Below are 14,035 nucleotides of genomic sequence, written 5' to 3' on the forward strand. Positions count from 1 at the left end.
GTGTCTGCAGATTCTTTGAGGAACTGAAAGTGAGTCTCCTGAAAAGAATGGAAGCTGTAAGAAAAATAGAGTGGACACACTAAATACTGAAAAATCCAATTTAGTCGAAGTAGCTCCTGTGTCATTTTCCATGTGTTTTCTTCTTTGTTTTGTTCCAGATGCTGAAAAATAACTTTTTAACTAGAAATTAAATAAATGAAGGGCTGTCTGTGACTTTTACAGTGCTGTATTTACGCTCATTGCAGAAGTGTGTGCACTATTGGTCAAATTAATAAATGTTTTGTTGATTTTTTAACTGAACACATCTTCCAACACAATGTTTGTTTACTCAATTTAACATATTGAAAAATAAATAAATAAATAAATAAAATGTGATCTGAGCAAAAATAATGGCACCTTTTCCAATACATTACACTCAGCAAATAAATAACATTTTTCACTTTTGCAGAAAAATGTCATATTTATGTGTGTTCTCTGTAGAGGATGCATCAACTAGGAAATCACCATAACCCTAACCCTCACCATAAAATGTAATTTGAATGGAGGTTTTCTAACTTTTGCATTCAACTATATATATATATATATATATATATATATATATATATATATATATATATACACACACACACACACACACACACACACACACACACACACACACACAAACATGGCCATCCCTGGGCCGCAGGGTGTGTGGCGAGTGAACCCTGCGGTCCCTGTTCTGCTGAGGTATTTATAAAAAGAAGAGGCAGTGTGACAGAGACTCAGCGCATTGGCTAAGAGACAATCTGCAGACATCTGGTCTCAGACTGAACGCCTTCGTTCGTAAGCCACCTCTCACTCTCCTCCTCTTTGGCTCTGTCACTCACACAGCAAGTCACGCAAAAGAAAAAGAAGGAGGAAAAGAAATCTGCAGACTGCATCACACAGTTACACCTCACAGCAGAGAGTCTGAAAGGAGACAACTGCTCCCGTCTAATGAGAATGAAAAACCATGGCATATTAATGAGCATTAAGTGTTAACTACAGAGGGCACAGAGGCGATAACCAGATCAGCATCGGGTCAGAAAGTGCTAGATCAGACAAAATGATTCCAATCTAATTCTGAAACAAATCTCCTTTGAAATATCAAAGAACTGTCTGCGCTAAAACAAACTGTAAAACGTAACACTCATATGTTTTAGCTGTCTGGATATGAGAGTTGATATTATATTGGCAGTGTGGAAATAATCTACTGCACAAATCCAAGGCCCCATCCCATTTCACCCCTTGTTCCTATCACTTAGCCCTACCCCTCCGTTTTGCATGTTCACTCCTAGGGGTAGGGTGTCCCGATTCTTGTTAAGATAGAGGGGTAGGGTGAAGTGTTAGGGCTACATGGCCCTCCAAACGGAGTGTTACAGGAAAAAAAAAAGAAATTCTGGCAAGATGGCTGAGCAAAAGACCAAAGAAACCCACAAATGTGAGAATTTTCTCAGTTAAATTACAGAAACCACTGTATTATCTTAGTTTAATGTTGTTTCAATGTATTATGGTCCTTTTCTTCATAACAACCATGAAAACCACCAGTAGTTTGCTGATGTCTCAGTAGCGAGCCAGCTACATTTCCCATTCCACCTTAAATGGTGTCACAACTGCTGCACCATTTAAGGTGGAACGGGAAATATGAACAAGAAGCTGGTGAATATCTGACTTCAGCTTCATATCACTGAAGAATTAGGGGTGGGTGATAATAAGTAATTGCCCCCCTCTTTGAAGTCATATGATGCCCTAAATGTAACTAAAGCCCAGCAGTGTGGAGCTGAACTTTACCCTCCTCTGCTGTCACTGCAGACTGGCAGGGTCGCCTACAGAGCAGCGCTGGTAGCTGTTAATGAAGTGATGCTCTTTTTATTTGAGGGTCCCATTTCAGAGGGAAGATTTCAACCACTACAACTTGTAACTCAGTTCCAAGGGACAAGGACACACTTGAAAACAAGGGGTAGGAGTAAAACATAAATGGGACTGAGCCTAAAGGTCTATGCAAATTTAGCACATATCACTTAAATATCATGGACTGTAAGTGATATTAATGTTTTCTGTCTGTAAAAGAGAATAAGAGTGAAGGTCAAACTGACGGCTATTTATTTTTTGGTGCTGGGTAAAGGTCTTTTCATGCCAAGAACGACCTGTCCATGCCATTTACTCAGACGACAACATATTAATTTGTGTACAACTAATCACTTCTTGCACACAAATGTGATTTTTCAGACGGCAAAATGTGGCATTAATTTTTTCAGCCTCTGTTAGATTTTTGTGAACTTTCACTGCTGACATAAACCCTGACCAATCACAGCCGTCTCTGCTGTCAACATAATTTTATATTAAAAGACTGTTATTTAACTTGTTTATTTATTTTGTGTAGTTTTTACTTGTATATATAGATAATATTACACTTGCACTTTTTTGCACAATGCTACTATTTGCACTTCTGGTAGATCCTAACTGCATTTTGTTGCCCTGTACTCATACTACGCAATAACAAAGTTCAATCTACATCTACATCTAACCAAGATGACGAATTGGCTGTGTACCAGCAACTGACACACAAAAGGATCAGAATCTCCGGAAGCAGCTAAAACTGTGCTACAGACGAGTCATATTTGGAAGCACTCAAAGTCTCCGAATTAAGAGATGAAGCTCTTCACACTAGTTCCACTTTAACAAAATGGACAGTAGTCCAGTGTCACCGTTTGTTCATGCTGGGAGCAAATAATCGGATCCTATTTGCGCTTAAAGACGTTTATCCCGTTTTTGCTTTGTCTCGTGTGGAGCTGGATCTCCAAATCAGCTCAAACTCCTCTTCGATCCCAGCTGTGAGTGAAAGCACTGGCAAAGTTTTAGCTCCTGAAATGAGGTGGAGAGACGCACTGTTCTCCTCTCGCCTTTCCAAAGCGGAAAGCATCCTGAGTTTGTCCACTTCATGAGCATCAAAAGGAACTTTCTGATATTTGTTCTCCCTTTTTTTTTTTCACAGCACAAACAACCCAGCAAAATTCTAAAAAACTACCAAATATTCAAATAAATTACAATTTTAAACACATTTTACTAAACACATAGAATATGACTGCAGTGAACACCGTATCAAGTAAATATCAGGCATCCTTAAAAACTCACGCTGTTATGAAACCGGTGATTTTCAACTTGGAAATCATGAGAACGTACAGACCTATAAAATCTCCCAAATCAGTTATATATCACATCATCAATATGTGCAATGAAAGCATGTGCACACCAACTCTGAAGCAAAAAATGTCTACGGTAGCTGAGTAGCAGTGTTAGCCAAGCAGCTAAACTAGCAGCTTACTTCTCTACCATATACACATTATTTGATTAGCTAATCATGCTACAAAGCATTCACATTTGGACTGACTGTACTACTAATTAAACCCAAAGTAGATCGCTGTTGGTTTTTTATTACTGTATTACTGATGGTCAGCAAAGCCATGTTCTGATGTGCTTTGGGTAGCAGCTGTGTGCAATATCGCTACATAACTCTGGGCCAGAAACATACTAGGAGCCACAGAAGAGAGATTCTAACATTTAAGTGGGCTTTTTTACATTGAAATGCATTTTTCCCCTGAATATTGACAAATATTCCCTAGTGCAAAGTAGTACAGTGCTTGAGGAGTTTGATCATCTAAAAGTAGTGCTCCAATTAATTGCTCAGGAAAAAAAAGAACAAATTATAAAATAAAATAATAAATATAATAAAAAACAATTAAAAAAATTAGACAAAATAGCGATGCGTGTGTTATTCACACCAGCATCAGACAAAACGGGGGCATCATGCCTACATTAAACGATCTAGTTTTGATATGACATCTCTAGAAAGCTGGTAGGTGAGGTGTTGCTTTGAAGTGTGACCGGAGATGATCAGTTACAAAACTAGGGCTCAACATTAACAGTTGCCCTTAGCAACCTAAGCTTTAGGCAATCAACAACCATTTTGTGGCCTTTGGTTGCTGTCGTGGCATCCTCTTTTTCTTTTGTTATTTCTGAAAGTTTCTGCATAATTCAGTGGTTCAAACACTCATTCAGAGTGGTTTAGTGTGAAACGGTTGATTGTACAGACTCAGATGTCTTTACAGTGGTGGTGATAGGAACCTGGGGTCGCCATGACTACAACACCGATATAGACATTTTATTTACTATCTAAATTTCAGAGTTTTGTGTGTTGACAGTGGTAAAATAGCAGCAATTTCTTAAAAAAATAAATAAATAAATAAATAAATAAATAAATTCTTTGGGGACTATTTTGCTTTACAACGCCAAGCACGTACCTCTCCACCATATATGGACCTTTTAAAATATGTTACCCTAAATCACTCTGACTGACTTTACATCTTAACCATTGTAATATGCTCTAGCTGTATCGTACCTAGTTTACCTGCTGTTATTTTTTTTCATTTGTTTTTGCTTTTTATTTTGTTTGTTTTTAAAAATTATTTATTTTTATCTACTTATTTACTTATTTAGTTTTTCACAGTTACTTGTTTTATGTGTGTTGCTTAATATTTGTTTGCTCTTCTGTGTTTATTGGCCAGTGTTAATTGTAATTGGTTAATTGCAAAACTTGTAAACTTGAATAAATACGTTTACAAAAAAAACTAAGCAATCTATGCAATCCCCCTTTTAAAACAACAAACTGACAGTAAAATCTGTTGTAAAATTATATTGCCTTATAACACTGTGTTTGCATGCAACACATTAACCAACACCCTAGATTAACAGTAATCAGTGACACATACACATACACACAAAATCTTAATTATCTTAATCATATGGTCATTTTCGGCCAGCAAAACCTGCCGCTAGGCTGCCAAGTCTGAGAACCACTTATAAAAGCCAACACTGAGCCCTAAAAAACAAGAAGGTCACGAACGTGTGCAGGTTTTTGCTCATACTTGTCCTTAATCAGTTGGAGAAGTCAGTTAATCTGACGGCTGACTTTCATTTTCGGCTGCTCAAAGAAACACCACCACACATTTCCGTCAGCCTCGGCTAGATGAGAGAGGCCTAATCTCAAGTAGTCTTATCAAAACACGTGTGGGAAGAGTACAGCAAACGACGCACAAGAGTCGCCATGCTACGCTCCAACTGAACGCTGCTGAGAGGATGTGTATCAGTACAGCAGGAAAAGGGTCAGAAGTATTTACGCTACATCAACCCGGGCAATTCCCCAGGCAATGCTGCAAGCGCATAATGTGTAGCCTTATCACGAGAAAGAATGGAACAAAGAAAAGCAATAAAGTCCAATATTACATAAGCACAATAATAATAACTCACCTGAATTCCCCAACTGCTTGTAGAACCTGTACTCGAGATGGAGCTGCGGTGCTCTGGATTTGATCGGCTCCTGGGATTGGAGGGAAAAACACAACGTATAAAAGATGTTCTTAAAATCACAGCTCTAAAGGCTCAGCTACTTCAGATCTTCCACCCTCCATTTACCCAACACTCGGCGCGACGACACAGCAGTTAAGTTGAAATAATAGATTATTTAACTATGATGTGATTGCAAAACACTGGAGGTCTGAATTTTCACTACAGTCCTTAAAGAAGATGAAAATATGCAGCGGTGAATTTTTTATTTGCAGTATTTGTCACTGTAAGACCACAGTTGACCAGATGTTTGCAATGTTAGCAATGAGAACAACGGAACACTTACCATCGATGAAGGGCTAGCCCAGGGGTCGGCAACATGCGGCTCTTTTACTGCCCTGTTGCGGCTCCACAGCAGAATCAGATTTGTAGGTAAAAATAAAATAATCCTCCTTTACAGTAAAATAAAGCTCTGCTGATCGTTCAACACAGTTTAACAATAAATGGTCTTAAACTCTGGAGTTAATGTAGAACTGCTAATTCACCCTTTAACCCTAAAGATCAGCGCAGACTGCTGGTCACCATAGCAACAGTCTCGCCTAGCTAGTAGCTAACAAAACGGCAAAGACAGAGATTTAAGATGAACATCGACAATTTGGAGACAAACTGACTTATTTACGTTTATAATTCTTGTTTGAATTTTCCCGTTCCACCTTAAATGGTGCAACAGTTCGCTACATACTTAGCTACATTTAAGGTGGAACGGGAAAATTCAAACAAGAAGCTGGTGAATGAGAAGCGACTTCAGCCTCGTAAAAAGTCAAGAGATATTTTACAAGAAACTGTTCAACTTTGTGGAAAAGTTTCCTGCCAGAGATGCGAGAAAAGCAGCTATAGCTGAGCTAAAGCTTAAAGCAGAGAAAAGTAAGTCTGCGCTTTCGTTTATATTTTTAGTCTATACTAGAACATCGGCACACACTGAGACACATTTACAGGCAAGATGGTGAAACGTTACTTTAATTAAATGGGCATTTCATGTTTTGGCTCCCAAGGTGGTTCGATTTTTGTTGAACCTTGACAAAATGGCTCTTCTTAACGTTTGGGTTGCCGACCCCTGAGCTAGAGGATGGCTAACAAACTGTGCTTCAACAGATGAGTTACCATCCAGCAAGGTGGAGCCAAGGGTTTCTGATAAAGTGACCAAGAAGTGCGCATACATATCATCTGGTAGTCCAGACTGACATTCAAATGCGTCATACTCTGCCAGTACTTGGAAACACAAACTCAATAAGAAAGAAAAGAAAGAGAAAAAAAAAAAACAAGAAGAAGAGAATACAACCACGGTTTTTCCAAGATTTCTGCATAATTAAATGGTTAAGATGTAAACAGAGTCATTCAGAGTGGTTTGGTGTGAAACGCTCTGCTCTAGAGAAACTTAGAGTCATAATTGTTCACAGCGGTGGTGATTCAGAGCATTTAGAGCTTCTAAAAGGAGGAAACTACTATGAACCATTTTACATTAAGCCACTCTAAATGATTCTGTTTGCATCTTAAAGACTGAATTAGGCAGAAAATGCTTGAAAATCATGGAACTCGCTTTAAACCTGGGCGCAGGCTCTAAGTTCATGTAAAACACTTATAAAATAAATGACAAGACTCATTATTTTTGCTGGATGGAATCAATAAATCACCGTAAAGTAAAACCCAATTTGCGAATTCTGTGAATCTCTACACTAGTACACTGTACAGGATCCTTATGGGCTGAGTCATCATTGACACCAGCAGCAGCTCTATGATCCTGCCAAGTGGAAGAGCAGAGGAACACAGAGCAGAACGGAAAAAAACAAACAAACACACGCTCCAACACAGAGAGATAAATAAATACAGCCACCCACAAAGATCACAGGATGTTCCAAGTGAGAAGCAAAGCAACTTTATGCTCTTAAACAACAAGCCCGTCTCAGGCATGAGCTCTGAAGAGTGCATTACCCTCCACTAAAAGGATCTCCAGTAAGACATTAAATCAGCTTCATTATGTGGGGGGATACAATAAAACATGCATTCAGTGACTCTGTTTAAGAATGAAGGATCCAATATCACAACCAGAATGTCTGCATGAACTCAAGACGGCATCTGTCTGACAATCAGTCAGGGCTGAATCCAATACTGATACTGGAGGGGTTGGATTTCATTCTTTTGGCATGTACGAGTGTTATTCTAGAACTATAATTCCTTTATTTAAACCATGTAATTTTCCACACAAAAACGCAGAATACTGAGGATTAGATAAATCTGCCATCTCTCGTTTGTATATTGACTTGCCTAGAAACAGGAATTAAAAATATGGATTGGTTTATCTAAGACTATGTTCACATCACAGGCCTCATTGCTTAAACCTGATTAAACTGACATGAATTCCGATCCGAGCATTCACATATGGTCACGAATCGGATACATATGAAAGTGGCTTAAGGCTACGTTCACATTACCAGGCTGAAGTGGCACAAATCTGATTTTTTGCGACTCTGTGTGGACACACAAATCTGATCTTTTCAAACCCGACCTGAGCCACTTTCATATGTGGTCCTAGATCGGATACGTATCCGATTCTTGGCCATGTGACCGTAATGTGACGCTCGGATTAATTCATGTGCTTTTTTCCACTGCCCCATCATTCAGCGTTACCATGGCAGCAGCGCCGAACAGAAGTTAAAGCCTGTAAACGGTGGAAAAGCAGCTCATCTCACCTTTTTCTCCTTCGTCTCGCTCTAATAATGAAGCTGAGAGCTGATCAGAGTTAATGATCTTCTCAGCGAAGCTCGTTCTGCTCGTTAGTTTGTGCTGATGATGAACGTGATTCATTAACGTGACGTTACTGAGTAGGATGAGCTCATCAGGGTCATTTCAGGACGCCGGTTCACGTTAATGACAGATTTGAGTCACTTACCTAAACGAGTGTGAACCATCATGTCAGAGAGATCAGATTTGAGCAATGAGACTTGTAATGTGAACGTAGCCTAGGTCGGATTTGAAAAGATCAGATTTGCGTGTTCACACAGCCCTGAAAACATCAGATCTGAGTCACATTAGGGCAAAAAAAATCGGATTTGTGCCACTTCAGCCTGGTAATGTGAACGTAGCCTAGGCTGTCTAATCTCTGAGTCGATGCTGTAAATAAGAGCAAAAGAGAAATCCTGTGTACAATCTGTGTATGATCTGTTAAACTGCTTGCCATAAATGAAACTTCATTCGATACCTTTTACCCTCTTAAACAAAATATTCTCACAAACATAAGTACATTTTAATTGGTAAGAATAAAACGCTAAATTAGTACTGAATAAAAAGCCCGTTTTACTGTACCAGAGGTCTGGATTACTTCTATAAACCTCAGTGTTTGACTTTAGTTTAGCAATTTCATGAGTAAACGAGGAACATATTTAAGCGAGACTGGCGCAGTCGGTCATGTATGGAGGAAAAACATCACAGAGCGTAAAGTGTGTTTATTCTGTACAGGAAATACTTCAACTGCATGACCAAGTAGTACTTCGGGAGAATAACTTAAAGGGCCCATATTATGAAATACTTCCCTTGCTTTTTTTTTTTTTGTTGCTTTGATGTAGTATGCAAACACTGTTAAAGCTTCAAAACATACTGTTCACTCCCCAGTCTACATAAAAAAAAAAAACTAAGCACACCTTTAATTAATTGTCTGTGATGTCACAAAATCCAGCATATTTATATATCGCTGTTGTCAGAACAAAACCTCGTATCTCCAAAATGGTAACTTTATAGGAGAAGGAAAAAACACACTTCACTTTTAATGTAAGTCAATGGAACCAGACTTTTTTCCCAAGTAATTTTGGGTCGTTTCTTTTGGTCCATTCATCATGACATTTACATACAATGTGAAGAGCCATAGGTATTTTCAAATTATGTCAAAAACTGAAAACCATCAAAAATGGACATCTGAGGTTTTGTTCCAACAACATCTCCACATGTTCAGCCTACAGCAGTATAGTCCCACTCATTTACATTGAGGTTATAAAGAGTGCTTCCGCCCCAACTGCTTTTTGAATGAGGACAGCCAATCAGAACAGAGCTCATTTACATATGTCAGTCTTAAAACCACTGTAACAGTAACAGGATTAGTTTCCCATGGGGAGGTGAAATGAAGCCAGTTTACCACCGAACGTCTGTTATGAAATAAGGAATCTTTACTCCAGAAAAGAATAGAAAACGTTTAATTTAACCATTATTTTGTTTAATCTAAGCATTTATCTTTCTGTCTTAAGTCAATGCAGTGAGCATTAGCATCACCGTTAGCTGGGGAATTCGCAGCCAAAAGTCAACGTCACCGTATAAAATCAAACTTTTTTTTGAGTTGTGCATGTGAGGTAGGACAGTAACGTTACATATCGACTTGATTTTGGCCACAGAGAACTCAAGTAAATGCTTCTCCAAGGGCCTCCGTACTTAAGAAACTCCTTTCTGACGGAATATGACAGCATTTTTAATTTAATTAATTTATTAATTTTTCATTTGATTAATATAACTTGAAGTTACAGCTCTGAAGTTTCATGGAAGGTGAAAGGTGCTAGAATCTGTACCGAAGCGGGAGAGCGCAGTCCATAAAATTGACTGATATGAGGCATTCGGACGGGACTAAAATCACTTAGAAACATCGGTAAAAAGTAATTATACATTACCCCACCTCCCCACGTAAAGCTAATCCCATCAGAATAGGGTCTTATAAGGGTCTAATAAGTCTTTAGACTTAAGAGAGGTTGTAAAAAGGCCTGTTTAAAATTAATTAAGACTATTTTTTATACATAAACCCACAAAATAAAATACAAGAAAAATGTAAGGCTAGTTTCACTGTGGTATTCGCTTTAAGTTATATGGTCAACTAAGAAGTGCCTTCACATGAAATGTCCACTATCAACAAAAACGTGGAGTCTAAACTGTAACTAGAACTATAAAAAACTATAAATGAATAATAAAAAAAAAACAAAAACATACAATTAAATTGTTTATCGCAGTTATTTATATGTCAAAAAAATAAGACGCAGGTTCTTCACTGCCCTCTGGTGGAGTATTGAGTTTCAAGAGTTCACGGTTCTGAGCTGAGAATGTATAATAATCACAGTGAAGCTAATTCGCACATCTAATTCACTATTCAATTTTTTATACTTCTATTTGAAAATTCTGACCCATCCCTAGTTGACAGAGAAAATCGTTCACCACCGTTGTAAAAAGAGTTAACCGTGGCTGTTTTTGCGAAGCTGAAAGCCTCATTTAAGATGGGGTTACACGACTTTTACTCTGATTTTAGCCCTGATTCTCAGTCTGGCTGAGTCTAAGTTGGTCGGCTCTAGTCTGCAGATTTTTGGGTCAGTTAGAGTCGACAGTTGGAGAGAGTCGAGTCGTGTCTGAGGAGCGCAGACTCAGATTTTAGGCCTCCCGATTGTGTTTCAGACCAATCAGAGTTTATCAAACACGTCTGATTTTTCCGACCCAACTCTTGAGCGTAATCTAGTGTAAACTGGTCAACGACTCAATCTGAACGGATTCCTGCAACAGCAAATAAAAACTGAGAGCATGAAAGAAGTAAAATACAGCAAGTAAACAAAGAAAAATGGCGAAAAGCCTCCCACATGTGGAGCGAAGCTTTTTAATGAGCTGAGTTTAAGGCACAATCGAGTTTATGTACATTTAAAACTCTAAAAATACTTCAGCGATCACATTTTAAATCCACGAGCCTCACTGTTTACCTGCTGCTTTTTTTACTGTGTCAGCACAAACGGCAGAGAAAACAGCAGCAGCAAGCCGCACCATGTTTGTTTATTTGCGTCTCCTAGTAACAGGAGAACGCGAGAGTTTGCACGAGTTTGTGCGAGCTCAGTGAGCTCCGTTTGGTTCAGCAACAGATTAAAAGTTAGTGTGTGATCTCTAATCGCTTAGTGTGTGATTCCCAATATTTCAGTCACCCAAAATCTGCAAAAACCAGTCTGACAGTGTGAGATGCCCAGTCTTTTTATAATCTGTTCAGACTTTAAAAATCGTGTAGTGAACCCAAGACTTCAGTTGAACACGTTTTGTGAGACAGGGCTCAGATCCAGCTCATCAGACATATGAAACCCGTAATGACCTGGATCAGGTGTGCTGAGGCAGAGAACAGGTAAAACTGTGCAAAGTGGTGGGAAATGAGTTGAGCACCACAATAATACATCAACATGCAGCTACAAAACAAAACAGTGCGTCTCAAACACTCACCAGTTTTATGGCCACGTATTCGTTGGTATAAAGGTTCTTGCCGAGCCGAAGCTCGCCGAAATTCCCACAGCCGATCTTCTTCCCCACTCGGAAGTTGGGGCCGACCATGAGAACTCCCGAATTGGTGGTGGAGCTGCGGCCCCCATGACCTGTCCTACTTCCAGTCTTGGACATTCTCTTCCCTTCCTCCACCTCCCCTTTCCCCCCTCCTCCACCTCTCTTATCAAAATCCATAAGCTTGTGATACCCCGGCCTCTCCACGGTTACTCCGCTGCCATAAAAAACACAGAGCCACCAAAACAAAGTGCGATAGGGGTACGGGAGGAGGGATGGAGGAGAGGAAAGCACGGAGCAAGAAGAGGAGCGGTTTCCTCAGATTATGGCCAAACGTGTGTGGCGGTATCTACAACAATGGCTTTTATCACCAACGTGTTGGTAACCGCAGGCTTCCGAAAACAAACATCCAGTTTAAAGTGGCGGCTTTCGCAGGTTTCGCATTCTTCTTGAAATTCAAAGCAGCATGTTTCCAAACATGTCACCCCTTCTCCAAGTTACGATCCTAGCTACGGGATCCGAGACGCGGCCTGGCGGCGGGCTGCGTCCTCATCGCTCCCTCCAGGTGATTCTGCAGAACTGCGTCAGACATTCCTCGAGCCTCGAGTCGCGCGCCGCCGGTCTGTGTTCACAAGAAAACATTCAGCACTCTGGAGAACGTCTGCAAGGAGGAGGAGAAACAAATCACTCTCTGAAATGACACCGTAAGAGCTACGTGCCCAACACAAACTTTTATTCCAACATGACAGTGAGGAATGATTTCAATAGCAAAGGTGACACAGCAGCAGGATGCAGTAATTGCTACTCATTCACAAAAAGCTCCTGCAGGCTTTAAGTGCCAGCTGTAAATCAAAACCCCAGCCAAAAGTCCGGAGTGACTCTATATTAAAATACTTCACTAAAAACCATGTGTTTCCACAGAGTTCTTACTCCAGGAGCTGCTTCAGGTGCAGAGCTGAGCTCTTAAAGTGTCTTAAGCCATTGGTGGCGGAACAATTGGCCAATATGATGCATCCCTCTTTCTCACACCTGTACACTGTAATTAATAATGCTATACGGCCTTCAGAAGCAACATGACACTGGCTGTGTTTACATGCAACGTTATAAACTTTCACTATGACGCGACGCACATGATCAGAACGTACTTAAACTCTCCGATTGGGAATGTGATTGGATACAGGCGTTTACATGGATATTATTGTTCTATTTAGCGGATTATTTACAGGATTACCCACCTCACTCAATCGGATAGAAACTGTATTGCGAATGGCTGAGGTGTTTACATGAACGTATTCTATTTCAATTGAGCTATCAGTCGGATTATTAACAGATTATTAGGCTGCATGTTAAATGTGGCTTATGTCACTGTTATCATTATAAACTGCATCATGATTTGCTTTCTATAATATGTATTAGTACTTATAAAACACTGAACAACAGCCTGAATCAAACATTGTCAAATAAAGTGAACCTGACAATGATGACGACATCAACAGCAGCAATTTAGGCTAGGTTCACATTAAAGCCTCATTGCTCAAATCTGATTTTTTGCTCAAATCCGATCTCTCTGACACGATGGTTCACACTCGTTTAGGTAAGTGATTCACATCTGTCATTAATGTGACGAACCGGCGTCCTGAAATGACCCTCATGAGCTCATCCTACTCAGTAACGTCACGTGAATGAATCACGTTCATCATCAGCACAAACTAACGAGCAGAACGAGCTTCGCTGAGAAGATCATTAACTCTGATCAGCTCTCAGCTTCATTATTAGAGCGAGACGAAGGAGAAAAAGGTGAGATGAGCTGCTTTTCCACCGTTTACAGGCTTTAACTTCTGTTCGGCGCTGCTGCCATGGTAACGCTGAATGACAGCGCAGTGGAAAAAAGCACATGAATTCCGATCTGAGCGTCACATTAAGGTCACATGGCCACAAATCGGATACGTATCCGATCTAGGACCACATATGGAAGTGGCCCAGGTCAGATTTGAAAAGATCAGATTTGTGTCCACACAGCCCTAAAAAAACATCAGATCTGAGTCACATTAGGGCAAAAAATCAGATTTGTGCCACTTCAACCTGGTAATGTGAACGCAGCCTTAGTAACTGTATAAACAGCACAGCGACAGGTAGTACAGCTTTAATCAGGCCTGTAATTTTGGTCCAAACCCAAAACTCAAAATATTTTGTCTACAACTGACCCGAACCAGCCCATCATTACCCACATACACATTTGTGATGAACTGCATAAATAAAATATTGACATAACATGACAAAGTAACAATTAAATGTCCAAAAATAAAGTTTACATTTTTAATATACTTTTATTTTTGCCACAGTC

At 39.7% G+C, this 14,035-nt stretch overlaps 1 protein-coding gene across 4 annotated transcripts in view; it reads right to left on the reverse strand.

Annotated features, from left to right (window-relative positions):
* The window catches only part of csnk1g2a (casein kinase 1, gamma 2a), a 30,998-nt gene extending 19,045 nt beyond the window's left edge, over positions 1-11,953 (reverse strand). For all 4 annotated transcript variants that reach the window (XM_036565333.1, XM_036565335.1, XM_036565332.1 and 1 more), the window contains exons 1-2: positions 11,638-11,953; positions 5,329-5,398 (exon numbers count right to left, since the gene is read on the reverse strand). In XM_036565333.1, coding sequence (XP_036421226.1) covers positions 5,329-5,398; positions 11,638-11,871 — 304 coding nt within the window. In that variant the 5' untranslated portion in view covers positions 11,872-11,953. The remainder of the gene's footprint in view (positions 1-5,328; positions 5,399-11,637) is intronic.
* Positions 11,954-14,035: the final 2,082 nt, after the last annotated feature.

Source organism: Colossoma macropomum, unplaced genomic scaffold (genome assembly GCF_904425465.1).
Source record: "Colossoma macropomum unplaced genomic scaffold, Colossoma_macropomum, whole genome shotgun sequence".
In the NCBI taxonomy this organism is placed as follows: domain Eukaryota; kingdom Metazoa; phylum Chordata; class Actinopteri; order Characiformes; family Serrasalmidae; genus Colossoma; species Colossoma macropomum.